We start from the raw sequence: 16,491 nt of genomic DNA, 5'->3' as shown, positions 1-16,491 counted from the left end.
TAATCTGATTTTTAAATGTTCTCTGAAAATGTACATTTTATTTGTGAAAAAGATGTGATTGTCTCCCTACTTTAACGTTTCTCTACCCCATCATTTTTCATACATGGAACATTATCAGCATAAGAGATTCAATTGTTCCCTTTCTCTTTCAGTCTGTTATCTCCTGAACTTCCGAATTACTGCAAAGGCTTCTCTCCTAAAGTAACAGGAAAGGAAAACTAGAGAATTCTTCTTTCGGGAAAAGCATTGACTTTACATTCAGAACCTCACATAGTATTACTACAAATCTATTCTCACAACGTTGTGCACATTTAAAACAAAAGAATTGGAAGTAAGCTTCGTAAGCATAAGCTTTAATGATTTACAAATGAACATGGGAAGCTTTCACCTTAGATGCCGTGTTGAATCGGTGTACCATGAACAGAGGCTACAGTCGTCGATGCGGCAGCCTCGAGTTTAACTCCCACCCTTGCCGTTTGTCATCCCTCTCTTCCCCTGTTTCCAACACTATCCGCTGTCCTCTCTATAAATGGCATAATATAAATATAAAAGGCATAATACCTTCTTTCTTTGAGGGAAAATGCCAGCCTTTCCATAACATAATTGTGTATTATTTCTATCCATTCATCAATAGTAGGTGGGTCAGATTTTAGCCATTTCCTTGTGACTGCTTTTTTGCTTGCTGTCAGAAGTATGTGTACCAGATTCTTATTATTTATATTCCACCCATTGAATAAAATGTCACCCATATGTACTACATAAAGGGATGTTAACTCCAAATATGTTATTAATGTTTATACATTTCCTGCCAATGGGGCACAATGACAATATGGTAGGGATTGGTGCAATTTATCCCACATAACTTCCATCAACTACTTCCCTGATGTCACATAGACCTTTCTACCACTGCAAGAACTTTTACAGGAACTAATGAATCTTTCCTGTGTTTCTGGCATGACCACTCTCCTTTTCTTCCACCTGACAACAACATCAATGTAGACCCACAAGTGATAGCAGAAACTGATGCATTGTCATTTCATACATAGTGCAAATAATTGGTTTTCAGATTGTGATCTATACGATACATTTATACAATAAAACATTATGCGTTACCTTGCAGGATTAGCATGGAACAAAAATACAAAAATTGTATTCAAATATTCTCAGACATCCCTTATTTAAATTCAACTACTGGCTTACCCATCCATGCAAACACACCAGATTTAAACATAGATGTGTGGTTTGAATAGCATGGCTACTCAGGCATGTACTTTTGGATGCAGAGAAATTGGCACCAGCAGCACATATTGGAACACAAAGATCATTTGGACAAAGGTCAACAGAGTGGGTGAATTTTTCATAATGTCAGCATATTAAAAATGTATGCACAACATGTTCCAGTCCAACAAATGTTGAAGTGGCATTTCAGATGTGTTTCCTGTGGACATATTTTTAGGGTATATGGTCGCTTGTATTGAGCCAGTGGCCAGGTAGTAAATGTGCTGGTTAATTACGTAAATAACCTGAGGGAGCTGTCATGACTAGTGATAGAATTTTCTCAGCATGGTAGCATTAGCCATTGGATTGTTTACAACTTCCATTTTAACATCTACAGATAATTATAGGCTTAATATATCTTCTCATGATACAGTGCATATAGTTAGCTCTAACTGAGTCACCTTTGATTGGCTCTGCTTTGTGTCATGTCAGAGTGTTCTGAGCTCCCAAGTTGTGTTCACAAGTGGCAGAGATTCATTACATGAATCCTTGTACCTTTGGATGAATTTTGATGTAATACAGATTTACTTTTACCATTCCCTACATCCCCTGTACTTCCAGAGACTGTCTGCTATGCTGTCCTTTAATAATAATTTATTAGCCCTTTTCAGGCAGTAGACCCAAAGTGCTTTCCAAGGTGAAGATATTTAGAGAATAAACAGCATTAAGGATAACCGAACAGGTAGGGAAATTAAAATATATGAACATCCACTTGCATATAATTACAGTACATACTTACAGCCTATGTGCAACTAGAGCATAAAAGTTTTGAATTTGAGGTTTGAAAGCAGCAAAGGGTCAGCTGAAGCCGAGGTGCCAGTATTGCAAAACTCAATCACCCTTTATTTTTAACCTGGACTAGATTAAAATAAAGCCCCAGATTGACAGACGTCATTTGCCTCTTCAGACAGTAAATGGTGTAAGTAGTTTGGTTATTATGAGCCTTGTATGTGATTAAGAGCACTTTAAGTTAATACTGAAAGAAACTGGAAGCAAGTGCATTGTAATAGGTGTGCTAATCTCCTTTTGGCCAATATTCCAGCTCACGAGTTCGGAGCTGCTCAATCAATCAATTCATTCATTAATCAGTCAATTCATTCTTATTAACATAGTACCAAATCATAATAAAAAAGGCTAAATGGGCAGGTAATTGAGGTGAAGAGATAAGAGAATTAAAAATGTTTGTTAGTCGTGTTTGTCGTGAAGGACACGACTGATCAAGTGCTTGATTCTGTGTCCAGGTGTTTTTCATGATGATTTAATTTGTCTGTGTGTCTGGTGGTTGAGATAGCACAAACTATTTCTGTAGCTCGGGCAGAGGAGCCCTGTGGACTGTGCTCCCAGATGATATTCAAATTAACAATTAAAACAAAGTTTTTGAGAAAAATTCTGACTGTAGCAACGGGAGACTGAGCTGCTTGCTGGAATGGCGAGAGGATGTTTGCTCATTGGACTCTTAGATTCTGTTGAACCGTGTTTAAAACGTTGGCTCCAAGAAGGCAATATGTTGCAGCCATTTTCCATGTACCTGCCTGGAGAAGGGGGCTTGGAGGTCTGAACTGGAAAGGGGATCACAGGAAATTCACATAGCTTTGTTTATTGAAACAGTTGAATGAAACCTACCTCTGACCCCAATGATTATGCTTATAGAACTGCCATTGACCCCATCGTTTATCTTGAAAGATCAGGGACGCTATAAATTACAGCCATTTCAGGAGGCCTTTTAAAGGGAAACACACATTGTAGCTGGTAGCGACAGTTGGTTCCAGCCAAGTAATCTGATTGGATAAGAGGCATTCCATGAGTGCTGAATTAGAGTACATCATCACTGGGACTCTTGACTCTGTGTATCACTCCGCCCCTAGCCACGTCTTCTGAGCACTGTTAATTAACATTACAACAGACCATGTATGTCTACATTAAAGGTGCGTTGTGTAACTTTCAAAAATCCTTGTTGTTCGTGACACCGTTGGCTGTAGACTGCAGTCAACCTTCTTGCACGCGCTGACATTATCCATTCAATGGTATTTTGCTATGTTGGCTAATTGGCAAATCGTCTGCGATGGCAAACAAGCTAATGTGTGCTTGTTTGCTAACGATCGCTTGTTGCCAGCTTACAGCTAGCTGACTAAACTTAGCCTAGGCAGATAATGCAGCGATATTAGCTAATAGAAAACAATCAGTAGTTATATACACTTGCTTTGTTCTGCTACATAATATATTGTTGGCCAAAATCCACACCGTTTGTCATGTTAGCTGGCAAAGTTATTTGTCAAGCTAGATAACTGACATACACACTCAGATAGTATTTTGGTTGTCATAACGTTAGCGAGCATGCTAAGGTTAGCCAACTAGCTCTAACATAAATACACTGCATGAATCTGGCATTGTGCTTCATAACCAAACGGCAAATTACGCCGGCAAACCAGCAACACATCACAAGCATTAGCCAACATTAGCCAGCTAAAACCACAATTTCACAATGAAATATATTTCACATGCTTTGCGGTGATGTCAGCTTACCTGTCCAGTAGCAAGAAAGCCAGTTCTGGATCTGTTTTGATCCCTCAAAGCAATCGAAGGTCTCTCCGTGGTTGCCCTGCCGACATTGACTCTAGTTTTCCCTCTGACGTCGGTCACATTCCTGTTTGGCCAGACTGATCTTCACTTGATAAAACTTTTTTTTCCCGTTTTTATTCTTCTTGTGTTATCTCGTGTTGCACACTGTTGATTGTAGGGGCGGAGAATGAGCTCTTGGCAGCAAGGCAAGGTACTCGGAAGTGCGCATATACATCACATCCTATTCTTTTCACGGGCAAACCTGCCCGAATGCCTTATGTAGGAATCAGCCCACAAGCTGTTATAGGCAATGGAGGAAGTTGGGGAAGGTCTCAATTTTTCAGTTCCTCTACTATCCCTTCACACGTTGGCAATATAAAATGCTTAAAACATGTAAAATCTTATATATAACGCACTTTTAATCAAGCTTGTTCCTCTGAACCACACAGCAGACTCTTATTTCACTGGTTGGTGATAAATTAAAACACACAGATAATACAAAGTAGCCTGCTGCCTCGTGCCTACGACCGAAACACAGCAGTGCCGATATTCAGTTAATACACTAAAAGACACATATATGTAAGGTACGTGTGCAGGAGGGATGTTCCAGAGGTTAGGCAGTTCACCCTGGGCATTGACGTTTGACCCAGAGTCAGCCAATAAGCTGCTGTTTTGACATTTGACCCTTGAATGTGGCCTAAACAGCTGAGTGGTGTTTTATCCCGGCACTAAAAGTTAGACAGATGGTCCTGATTTAATTATAATGTGAAATGTCGGGTCAGGAGAGTGGATGAGGGGAGGAAAGGTCACGAGAGGAGAAGAAGAAGAGGGGGAACATGAAAAGAGATGCTCATGCTGGTTTGTTCAACCTTCCACTCCACTCCAACTGTCATCTTTCTTTAGTTTGGATTATCTTTTTCTTTCTGTTATGTCACGGCCTCTTTTCTGCCCTTCTTCCTCCATCATTATCTCTCACAATCCCCCCCTCTCCTCCCTCACTGCCTCCTTCTCTCTCCCCTCTGCCTTGGAAAGAGACTATCCAGAAATAAGGCCATAAATAAGAAATCATCGGCCTTTTCTGTCCCACCACATTACAGGCTTTTGATGTATGCTTTCTGCAGTAGTATTACTCACCAGCTTCAAATCAATGCTCTAATCTTTCCCCCTGCCAGATTGATTTCAGTGGCAGTGACAACAGCGCAGAGAGGCGCTGAACACATCTCTACACTGTAGGCCATTTCCCACATACTAGCAAAGTAGTGTTATATAGGGACAGCTGCTTAGGTAGATTAAGTGAGATGCAATATATCACACGGACACAGAGGTGTGAATGTGTAGTATATCTGATTTCCTGTTTTGGGGCTTCAATATTGAATTCACTAAACTGGAAAACCTGTAAAATTCCGATCCAGAGCCTAAATGTCGTAAATTGCAAGACAGTAAATTTCCCATTGAGTGAGAAACTCAACACAATCCAGTGGAATTGAACACATGCATTGCACATATTTTTGGGCTTCCTCTGATCTGCTGTCTTAGTACACAACTTTATGTGCTTTTTAAAAGGGTTTTCTTTTCTTTCTTTTTGTGTTTTGTATGGAAAATGTTGTTTAGCCGGTAATTTAATGGGGACTTTAACTAAAATACAAAAACTGCCGTTTCTGCTCAGAACTGGCAAACAGACCAAAAAACGTAGTTTCTCCTCAACTGTGGCAAAATAGCCAAAACTCAGTCTAGGAGCTGTGGAACTTACACCTGAGTGATCCTCTGGCTCATTATCATTAGAGGTGGTGGACTCAAGATCCTCACCTCAATGTCATCATTATGTCTGGATCCCACAGGATCCATGTCCGATGTGTTCCGTCTGCGCCGCGGTTTTGGTCCGTCAGGCGGCGTGAGCCCTTGCCCACAGGAACAGTGTCTGATCCGCAGCGCAGCGGAGTGCTGGCCCAAGCAGCTGGATTTAGTCATCACAAGAACGCGGGAGAAATACATTATCGCTTGAGAATTGTGAAATCACACGATAACATCAATGTTAAACAAAGCAACACACAAACAACAGTTCAGGTTGTGGAATCCTGTGGAATTTGAGGGCTTTGAGGGTCTTGTTCCTGAACACTGATATTTACTAATCAATTTGCAACTCATGACCGATAACATGACCGTAGTTCACTCTGGAGACAGTGATCGACCGCTCACATTCAGAGAGGTACTGAGAGTTGCAGAGAACTGTGATTTACGGCAGCCGAAGTTGGATTTACGGCACCTGGCATGCATCCAGCATGCTGCAGACAATGCAACTACCGGTACTGCTGAAACTAGTTCTCATGAACAAAGCACAGATTCCAATGGGAAGACTCCCTTTTTTTTAATGCAAATTGTGCCCGCCACGTCTGAAAATCCGAACATCAGTCACATTACAAATTTGTAACGACACATCGAGTTGAAGCATCCGGCCAGTCTTGGGAAATATCTGCAAGTGAATGATGACTACAAGAATTCATTAACAATGATTGAGGGCTAGGGATGGAAGCATACGAGGCTCTAGTGAGAAAAAAAAAACATGAACTAGTTCATTTTAATCTGTGTGAACTGAACTTTGAGCTTGCTCTTCTTAAATGTTAACTTGGCCCTGGTCATCATATGATGGTACTTGAGAGTGCAGTAGACAAATAGAAGGCCTTGTCGAGGCATCTAAAGTAGTTTGACTGCGTTAACAATTTTCCATCAAATTTTTGTGTAGTTTTGTTGCATGTCAGTAAACAAATGTAACCCTTGCACAATCAAATGAATTGCATACCAATTATAAATCAACCCTGCATCTTTTGTTGCCACTTAAAAAGCAGGTAACACAAAAAAACATCAAAAAGTGATCAGTTGTTCTGGTCGATGAGTCAGCCAATATTTGTGTATGTTTACATCCAGCTTCAAGTTTGGTTTCTGACAACCTGACCAATGTCCTAGACTTCCCTTTAAGCCTTGCTTTCTCTTTCTAAAAGCAGCCTTTTCACATTCCAGGAAGCCATTTCATTCACTATTCATATTTAAGCATTGATTAAAACAGATTCATAGATTTGTCCTCAGCCAAGGAAACCTGGAAAAACCACTGTGATTCTGCAGCTACATACTGGCACAGTTGGATTCTTATAAGCATCAATATTGGATTACTAGATCCTCAGTCTGTGACCAAACTTACCACCATTTTTAATTTAGCTCTCTCTCAGATGGGAACTAAGCTTAACTCCTTAGTAAGAACTGGATGCTTCTGCCTCCCTGCCTACATTTTACACTTTGTTCCTTCTTTTTGGTTTGGGGGATAAATGTTTCTTGTAAAAAGAGGCCAATTTATTACAAGTTGGAGATTACGGCTTTCCTCCAAAGGAATGTTAAAGCCTTATGAGGGTCTTGCTGTGACATGGGTCTGGAAGAATCAAGAGCAGTTCGAAAAATCTCCTCATATAAGTGAAAAAACACACGCAAATGTAGAGGCATGACATCTTCACCGTGGCTTCAATTTCTCACTGTATTTACAGTAGATATGAACTCATCTGATGTGTACAAGCTACGTGTAGCATCTATGGATGTGAGGTTTAAGTGCTGTTTCCTCACCTGACCCCGTAGTCAGGTTTCTGGCAGTGTGCCTGGCACTGTCAGTCCAGTCTTGGTCAGGCTGACCTCCAACACAGTCAACCTGTGAGGGCTTGGAGAGAGAGCGAGTGTGTGGTGTGTGCCACTGAGTGGATGAAGTGGGTATTAAAGTTATCATCCAAGGGTCTGCTCAACTGGACACAGACTCGAGGCTCACAGGCCAGGAATGAAGCAGGTCAGCTGGAACACACACGCACACACACAGAGAGAGAGAGAGAGAGAGAGAGAGAGAGAGAAAGAAGTCGTAGCATTCTGACCTTTGCTTTCTCGACTCACATACATTTTTATGTTTTTCTTGGAAAGGCAAGTTTGGGACATGTTATACAGAAGGGGAATTTCAACAGTGCATACATTCTGCATACAATTATCTATATATATATATATATATATATATATATATATATACGTATATATAGATACACGTATATTTTTTAATTGCATTAGACATCGGCCATGAGACAAAACTTTTTGAGCTTCTGAAATAGTAAAAGATGCATTTTTGGTATCAAAGTTGTGAGAGCGTCATTGAACAACCTGTAAAATCTAAGAGAAAATAAACATTCAAAACCAGCTCATTTTACTGTTCAGATCATATTTCATGATTGTATAGGCACTGTGTATCACATTTTGATTCACATCTGCCTGGCTCATCTTCACAGTGATGGTGCAAGGGGCAATCAGCTTCCTGCAGCCTTAATCAGCATGTTTGAGTCGTCTTAGTCAGAATCAGAAGCCTTGCCATCTGAGCAAATTCATTTCAATCAGTTTTCTTAATAGAGAGTGACTAAATGCTTAAAAACGGTGGCGAGGGGACCATCTGCAAGGGACTGAGTAAGATGGTCGGTGCAGGCATGGATTGGGACAGCCATGTTGGAACAGGGGTTTTATTGTTATCCAGAGTTAACCAATTTTTTGTTAAACTTAGAGCCACTAGACACACAAATCTAGTGCTTTTAAGTTGACTGAAATTTGTGTTTTTGTTTAAAGAATAATGATTATGGGCTGCACGGTGGTGCAGTGGTTTGCGCTGTTGCCTCACAGCTAGAAGGTTTCTAGTTCGGATGAAGTGGGCCTTTCTGTGATTTTGCATGTTCTCCCCGTGCATGTGTGGGTTCCCTCCAGGTACTACGGCTTCCTCCCACAGCCCAAAGACATGCTTATCAGGTTCAATGGTGACTCTAAATCGCCTGTAGGTGTGAGAGTGAGCATGAAAGGTTATCTGTCTCTATGTGTCAGCCCTGTGATTGACTGGCCATCAGTCCAGGGAGCACTCCACCTCTCGCCCAATGACAGCTTGGATCGGCTCCAGCCCCCCTGCAACCCTGAACAGGATAAGCGGTATAGATGATGAATGGATGGATGGATGGAATAATGATTATAGTATTTAAGCCATTGTGAGTATATATTTTTTTCAGATTTGTATAAAATTGGGGGAAACAAAGAGTCTGGAGTGCTCAGAAGTTCAAACAAAGTGTTATATTGGTGCACTTTGGTGGTTAACAGAAATTTCAAAAGGTGAAAAAACCAAGGCACTCTTCTTGGAAAAAAGTTAAAAGCCTTTATTCAAAAGGCTATTTCATCATGAATATGCTAAAAACGTTGACAGGTCATGATAAATAACAAGCTCAGTTACCACCTGTAGCAGCACAGAGGTGTATACCCTGAAGAAGGCTGTTATTTAACATGACCTGTCAATGTTTTTAGCATTTCCTGTTGAATAAAGTCTTTTAGCTCTTTTCCAGAAGAGTGCCTTGGTTTCTTTTTTACCTTTGTGTGTCTGTGGAAACAGTCTACCCTTGAAGCCTTTGGAGAGGCCGTTTTTTCCCAGAGTAGGGCTCGACTGACATATAGCTGCCAAACACGTTGCTGTCAACTTGCATTGTGGAGGCTTCTATTGACTGGAGAGCTTCATATACCTTACAGACCATAGGCATTGATACAAGGGAGTCATTTCTCCTATTAGGAAGCCTACAGAGGCCTGAAGTTTAGTATTAACTGTTAGCAATTCAAATGATCTGTAAATCAACCTGTAAGAGGACCTATCAGGAAAGGGAAGCTAAAACCGCTAAGCTAAAGGGCCTTCATTTGGAAAGTAGTACCCTAGCCAGTGTAAGCACTGATTTATACCATTTTGTTGATGAAAGTTGTGTTGATGGCAACTGACCAGACTCATGTAAATAAGTAGTCCTGAAGCTTCAGCACTTTTCCCTGTATGACCAAACTCTTTAATGGTAACTCTTGGAGATAAGATTAATGATCCTTACCTATAAGTTCACTCCTCCTCTTTTGATGGCTCTTTTCCCCCTTCGCCTTCTTTCCAGTTGCCACAGAAGCTCTGCATTTTGTAGAATGCCAAATCTTTGACGTGTAATTGACTGTAGCTCAGGTGAAGTCATGCATGTAATGTCCGTGATAAAGGTGATTCCAATTATAGTGTGTAACTGAAAAATACAATTTCCTTGGGCTGTATTGTGTGAGAATGAAACAGTCTAGGTGTGGAAGAGGGGGATCGATACATCAATAATCCCGGCTGTGATTTCATACAGAGTATCTGGTTAGAACATCGAGCTGCAGTGATGTTACACTCCAATACAAATCCAAGCTGAAGCCTTGCCAAGTCCTCTACCTGCTGAGAGTGGCCGAATCTGTGACACTGTTTGTATTAAGATGACAGACACTTCACTGTGAGAGCAGAGCCAGGCAGACACTCTGAGATTTGGACGATGCTGCTCAGCATGGGGTGCCAACAAGCAGGGCTCTCCATAAATGTTTGCTCTCACTGCAGCCAAAGGTGTTTGAATTTTTCCCCCCACACATTACAGCTGTTGTCTAATCAGTATGGTAAGCAAAATGTTGCTTTGAGTCTCAGATTTTCAATTTACAATCTGTTCCACAAAGATGTGTGCTGCATAATCAGATCTGAGGCCTTTGACAGCATGACGGAAGAATACGCAACATGAACTGACTGATTGAAATGCTGCATCTTCTTAAGTACCAATCAAACTCCAGAGGCACATAAGTGAAAGATGTGGAAAACAAGCAGGGGAATACAGCAATATAAATGGGCATTATGTCTTTTGTTATTGTTATTGTCATACACATGTACACATTTATTTGGAAAATTGCCATCAATTCATATTGCTGCTCAAATTTGGTCACATCCTTGAAGAAAAGAGAGACTGAAGAAGGAAGGAAGGAAAAGAAACACAATTGTCCCTGGACTGTACAGCTTTTATATATCAGCACTACAAAGCATCAGATCCCTGAAGAAGGAAAACAACCAACATGATGCACTCGATTTTTGGAGAGAAAGCACTTTCACTGTCTTGTACTCAGAGAATGACAAGGAGTTGAGTGATACAAAGAGAAAAATGGGATAAAAACTAATTTTGTTAGAATCTATAAAATCAAGACATTTAGAACTAAAATAAGAGCAGACTCAAACATCAATAAATGCATTAAATACAAAGACTAAAAAGGCTAAAAGATATAAAGGTGTAACAAAAATTACAATGTAATGTTTAAAGTCTGAATCAATCAGATGTGAGATTCAATAGAGACAAATTTCCGTCTGCAGTATTAAACCGCTAAAAGACGAATTTGGTGCATCAATACTCCAAGAATAATGGCATTTTGCTTTTAGTCACAAAAGTGAAGAGTAAGTTACATACAGAAACTTTTCTAAGTTGTACACTTAACTTAAACAGCCAGCAACACACAGCATATTCTAGACATGTATGCTTATCAATATATTTATAAACCTGCACTCCTATACATCATAAGCAACGTTCTGGGACTACAGAATACATAGATAGCATATTTAGCTAACTAAATGATACGTTTATTTATATCAATTATTAAATATGGGATAAGAATCAGACTGGGTACACACTACAAGATTAAGTAAGTAAGCAAAGTCCCGATTTTTTGATGGTTCCAAAGATTATCTTGCCAGATGTTCTTGTGGTGTGAGGGATTTAACTTCCACTGATCTGCTCAGAAGAACGTCATGGCCGCACCGATTTCAAATATTAAACATGTTCAATATTTACGATCCGATATCCTGTTGTGTAGGGGGGAACCCTGAGGACAGCAGAGCACGCATTCTGTGGATGGCTACGTGGAAGACGAAAGCACATCAATCACATGGCGGCAAATGCAAATCATAAAGTAAACATGTACAGGCCATGTTCACGCCGTCTCCACAACGTCATCCATAGTTTTATCTTTTTCCTTTGTGAATGTTCAGAAGAAAGTCCAAAAATTATCATCACCAATTCTTCCTGCCCGTCAAAGTCAACGTCCCGTTTGACTGCAAGAGATTAAGTAAATTTCCAGTGTTGAGAGTGGGAACTCTGGTTGTTGGTGAATGGAATCTGTTAGTGTGCGGTGTTTCAGTCATATTGTTGCTCTTCACACTCTACAGGAACAAAAGTGTTCAATCTATCATTATTTTTTCCTCATGTGCAGGGACTCTTATGTTTTCAGCATCTGTTCAGATTATAAAAAATCTTTCAGTGTGGGCCGGCCTTTAGCTGAGCTTTGAAAAGCAAGAACCCTGCTGAGTTTGAAGAACAATAAACCACTACATATAAAAACAAATTACAGATATAAAAACTGCTGGTAATATTGTTTCATTTTTAGGTCAACCGTGTTTTCTGTTTTACAAAAAACTGCTTAGTAGCATTAGATTTCATGTGTAACACCCCAAACACTTAATGCCATCATATCTGTGGGGGGTTATGTAAGGTTTCTTTTTGCATATTTCATTAACTTAAACCACACAAATATTTGATACAATAAATAATGGGTAATCTTAATAGTGACATGACGTGCATAAAGGTTTAATGCCACCACGTCACCTTTTGGAGGTCTGTTATTGGCCGATTCTGGGTTCTAGGAAGAACGTTTCTGGCTAGACATGATTGTAATCAATATTTTACCACCCTCAGTCATTTCATTGTTCCAAAGGCTTCTTTATCCGCTTCTTCTTACTAGCCATTTCCTGAAGCTCTCAGTTACATAATTATGTCACCATTTGAGTTTGAGTGTGCTCAGTTATCATTACCCAAAGAAGCCTGGATATATAGATTGAGGGAGTTGCTGTTGTGGTGAAAAGATCATTTCTATGCATGCACTATATTTAGTCTTAAAAGTCTAAATTACCTCGAGGCAATCGTCCTTTCCACCCATTAAAACTCTTTAATTGAAAAAACTAATTGGCAACATGCCACCATATCTCACGTCCTTACTAAACCGGTCTCACCGTCAATTTTGAACACGTTCTAGTAATTGGCTGAGGCTTGAACACTGTATTTGGAAAAAACTGCTTACAGCTTCTCTGCTGCATTCACATGGAACACTTTGCATTATACTTTAAAACTTCACACATTTATACCTGTGGGTCAATTTAAAACGATGATGAACTACCCTGCCTTTGTGTGTAATTGTTTTTAATCGTGTTGTTGCCATTTTTTTGTATATCGATTTTGTTTGTTGTACTCTCCACATCGGTGAAAATGAGATTTAAATAAAGGTTGAATGAAAAGCTTCTCAAGCTCTACATGATGTTAATGTTTAACTCCATACATTTCCTGGGTACTTCGTTACGAAATGTTTCATATTTATAGCTTCATCAGACTAACTGCGTTCTGTGCCTACATTGGAATGATATGACACATTAATGCAGTGATACAGAATAACTTCATTTAAATCTCTTCTGGTTGTGTCTCTGCAGATGACAGCAGAAGCCATCCTCCGCCTGGTCAATGATCCCGTGCTGCCATTCTACCCTCTGGACATCGCCCTGGATGTTCAAAACAAACTCAAAGGTAACACTGATGGGGGTGGTGATGATAATATGCAATGTTCTAAAGTGAACTTTTTCTTTTGAAGTGAGATCTTATAATAAGAGATCTTATGGAAATCACAGAACCAGCATTAAAAACACGAATGATGCCTGACAACCTTAATCAATGAATTTAGCCTGGTACCCATTCAAACCTGTGAGCTCATATTGTATAAGCTTTGGCAGATGTGTCTGCTCTCATGTTTAGACAGACAGCTAGTTTCAGTTCAGGCCAATCACAACTGTCACAACAATGAGGCGAGTTTAAGCGCTGTCGAGGCATTTCCTTAAACAACCAAGATGGCTGACACTACTGTGGAAAATTTTATGAAAAATTAGCAGTATTTAGCCCAACTATCTGGGTGGTAGTTCACATTACTTCCATAGTGCTGCCTACCATACAATATAATGCCCAATGTCTGTGTATTATGATGAATTCTAGGCTATATCAATTGTTTGTTACCTTCTTTGCTACCTAGCGTAGCAACAGTTTTGTCAACATTCCAATTAGCAAGAACTACAATTAGCGCAACAACACCCAAGGCCAATCGACTTGACATTTTTACAGTGATGAAGCTGCATACAAAGAAAATGGAACACACACGTTTGTTTGCATAACTTCGCAGGTTTATGACATTATTGAATTTGCACTTTGCACAAACAAGAAGAGTCTTGGTTTCTGGACAGAACGCTGCAGTGTGCCCTTTGTAGTGGGTTTGTGTGTATGTGGCGGCTGTTTTCGACATTTATGGAGAGGCGTAACTCAACCACACTGTCCCGATAGCTAGCTTGAGCATGAATACCTCATACCCCCTCACACACAAAGAAAGCAAAATCTTGTTATGCACACATCCACACAAAAAAAAAACAGGGACACGCAAGTGTGCGCTTACCTCTCTGGCATGCAAATGCACGAACAAACACGTACACATACACCACAAACAAATCCTTTTTTCTCGACTTTCTCTCCCACAAGCATATTAAAGTGTTGGCCCGGCGTCCTTGATTCCTGTGTGCAAGATCTCCCCCTTCTTTCCCGCAGGCTCAGACCTCCACACTCAGCCCTGAGAGACTTTCTTCTTCTGCACTCCTTTTGATAAAACTCTTTTACTTCCTATATGTCCTTGGGTCTTGCTCAGAACTCAGGGACGTGGTCTATTTAATCAATTGTTAATATAGAAATTAAAATGTGTTTAACATTTGTTTGCTAGCCTATCACTGTGCTGACGCACATATAAAAACACCCACAGGCTATTTACAGTCACCACGTCACCTTACCTTACTATACTGTGATAAGAAACCGACACAGAAACATGAAAACACAACACAGGGCTGCAGAGGCTGTTAACTATCAAACAGCGTCTATATAGAAGATGACGTGTTTAGACGTCTTTCTGTTTTCATTCAGTCCAGCCAAAGTTTCATCTGGTGCGTCACTTTTTCAATTAGAATACAGTGATGAGCTGTGATGACCAACATAATGTGACAGACATAGTTTTAAATTTAATACCAGGGTTCCAAGAAAAGAACAGTTATTTTTAAAAACCAATTTAAATGTGGATCATTATGATAATTGTCTGTGTGGCAATATGAAGATAAAGGATAACTTCTTTGAACTGAATTAAACTTCCAAACGCATGCAAAACACTAGACTGCTATGAATTTTACTTTCATTGTATCCAAGGTAATAAGGTGGTATTTAACTGCAAGTGGTTATTGTTCAAATTATTATGATGACAAATTAAATTGTGCAGTGTTATGTGCAGAAAAGCTGGTGACCAAATTAATTATTGCAGGTTTAAATGCCCTGATTCACTTCGATCATATTGTTTGTCTTGCTCTATTATTTTGTTTCATACAAGTTTCAGGTTTAACTTATATAAAGAAAATGTGATACTCCACGTTCTTAAAAGTAACACACATGTATGTAAGCTGTCAGGCACAGCCCATAGTTCAACCTGCTTTCTGAACTTCATTCTTATCCTTTACAAATGATTGCTGAACATGATTTGATACTTCAGCCTCCAGTGTGAAGGTCAGACACGATGCACGACATCCTTACTTATCCCTTTGCTTTTTCTAAACATGGTAATGGGTTTAAAATCTGACGTTCAGAGTGATCCAATATGGGCAAAATGCTCAGGATATTTGACTGAGATTCACCAGCGAGATGTTCCACAGAGTTTAAGTTTAAACAGTGAAATTATTCAAAGTAAAGTTAGTCCTAAACTTCATCAAAGACAAACAACTATTTTTTCTAAAGCAAATCACCAAACAGAATTTCCTCTTTGTGATCAAATTCTACACAAACTTTGTTATAGCAGCAGGATGATAGTCTGTGTCTGCTGTTGTGACAGTATTGGCAGCCATAGGATATACATAGCATGTAACTAATCTGAAAACCAACCTTTTCATTAAATTCACGAGAATAAAGTAAATATAGTTTACTGTTGAAAGATGGTATGATGGAACTTCTGTGCCACAACTTTCTCTAAATATAATCTTATCTGTTTGAATCTTCTCCACCTCCTCTCAGTACTTATTTAAAGACGGATTATCTTGTTTTATCTTATCTTAAGACAAAATACCTCCTGAGTCGGGCGCTGCCATCTTGCGCTGGAGCCAGAGACTGCGCAGTAGAGATCAGCAGGTGGAGCCGTTGTAACGATAATCGTAATAAACGTAATCAAATAATTAATTAAAACTAAATTTTCCATCTGTTAACATGGAGGAGGTGGGCTTTATGACCTATACTGCAGCCAGTCAGCAGGGGGCGGTTGAATTGTTTCAGGTTCACTTTTAAGGAGCTGTGTTGTCGTCCATCTTTTTTATACAGTCTATGGTATCAATGTAAATGTCTAATAAACATCATCATTATTGTCAATTATGTTGCATCAAATAATCAGTATTTATATTTTTATGGTGTCAAACATCTAAAGTTATGTCGTGAAAGTTTAAATATGGAGCAGGACCAGACCAAACTAAAGATACCTAACTTCATCCACATTGAGCGAGCACTTAGCAACAGAGGCAGGATAAACTGCCTTTAACAGTAAAAGTAAATAGAAATTTGGAAGCTATGCTGATATTTACTGTACTGTATATACTGTATGTTTGTAGGGCTACCACCTTGGCTAAAGCCAGCAGCGTGTGATGCATGG

General features: G+C 39.6%; 1 protein-coding gene across 1 annotated transcript in view; it reads left to right on the top strand.

Annotated features, from left to right (window-relative positions):
* Positions 1-16,491, top strand: part of LOC138607860 (inactive N-acetylated-alpha-linked acidic dipeptidase-like protein 2) — a 328,674-nt gene that overhangs the window by 280,421 nt on the left and 31,762 nt on the right. The window contains exon 13 of the mRNA XM_069680514.1: positions 13,220-13,313. Within this exon, the coding sequence (XP_069536615.1) occupies positions 13,220-13,313 (94 nt within the window). The remainder of the gene's footprint in view (positions 1-13,219; positions 13,314-16,491) is intronic.

The sequence above is a fragment of the Semicossyphus pulcher genome, unplaced genomic scaffold (assembly GCF_022749685.1).
Source record: "Semicossyphus pulcher isolate SPU_LCO1_2020_fin unplaced genomic scaffold, fSemPul1.0.p SCAF_4, whole genome shotgun sequence".
NCBI classification, from domain to species: Eukaryota; Metazoa; Chordata; class Actinopteri; order Labriformes; family Labridae; genus Semicossyphus; species Semicossyphus pulcher.
The sequence above is the reverse complement of the archived record's forward strand: the minus strand, read 5'-3'. Positions and strand labels throughout refer to the sequence as shown.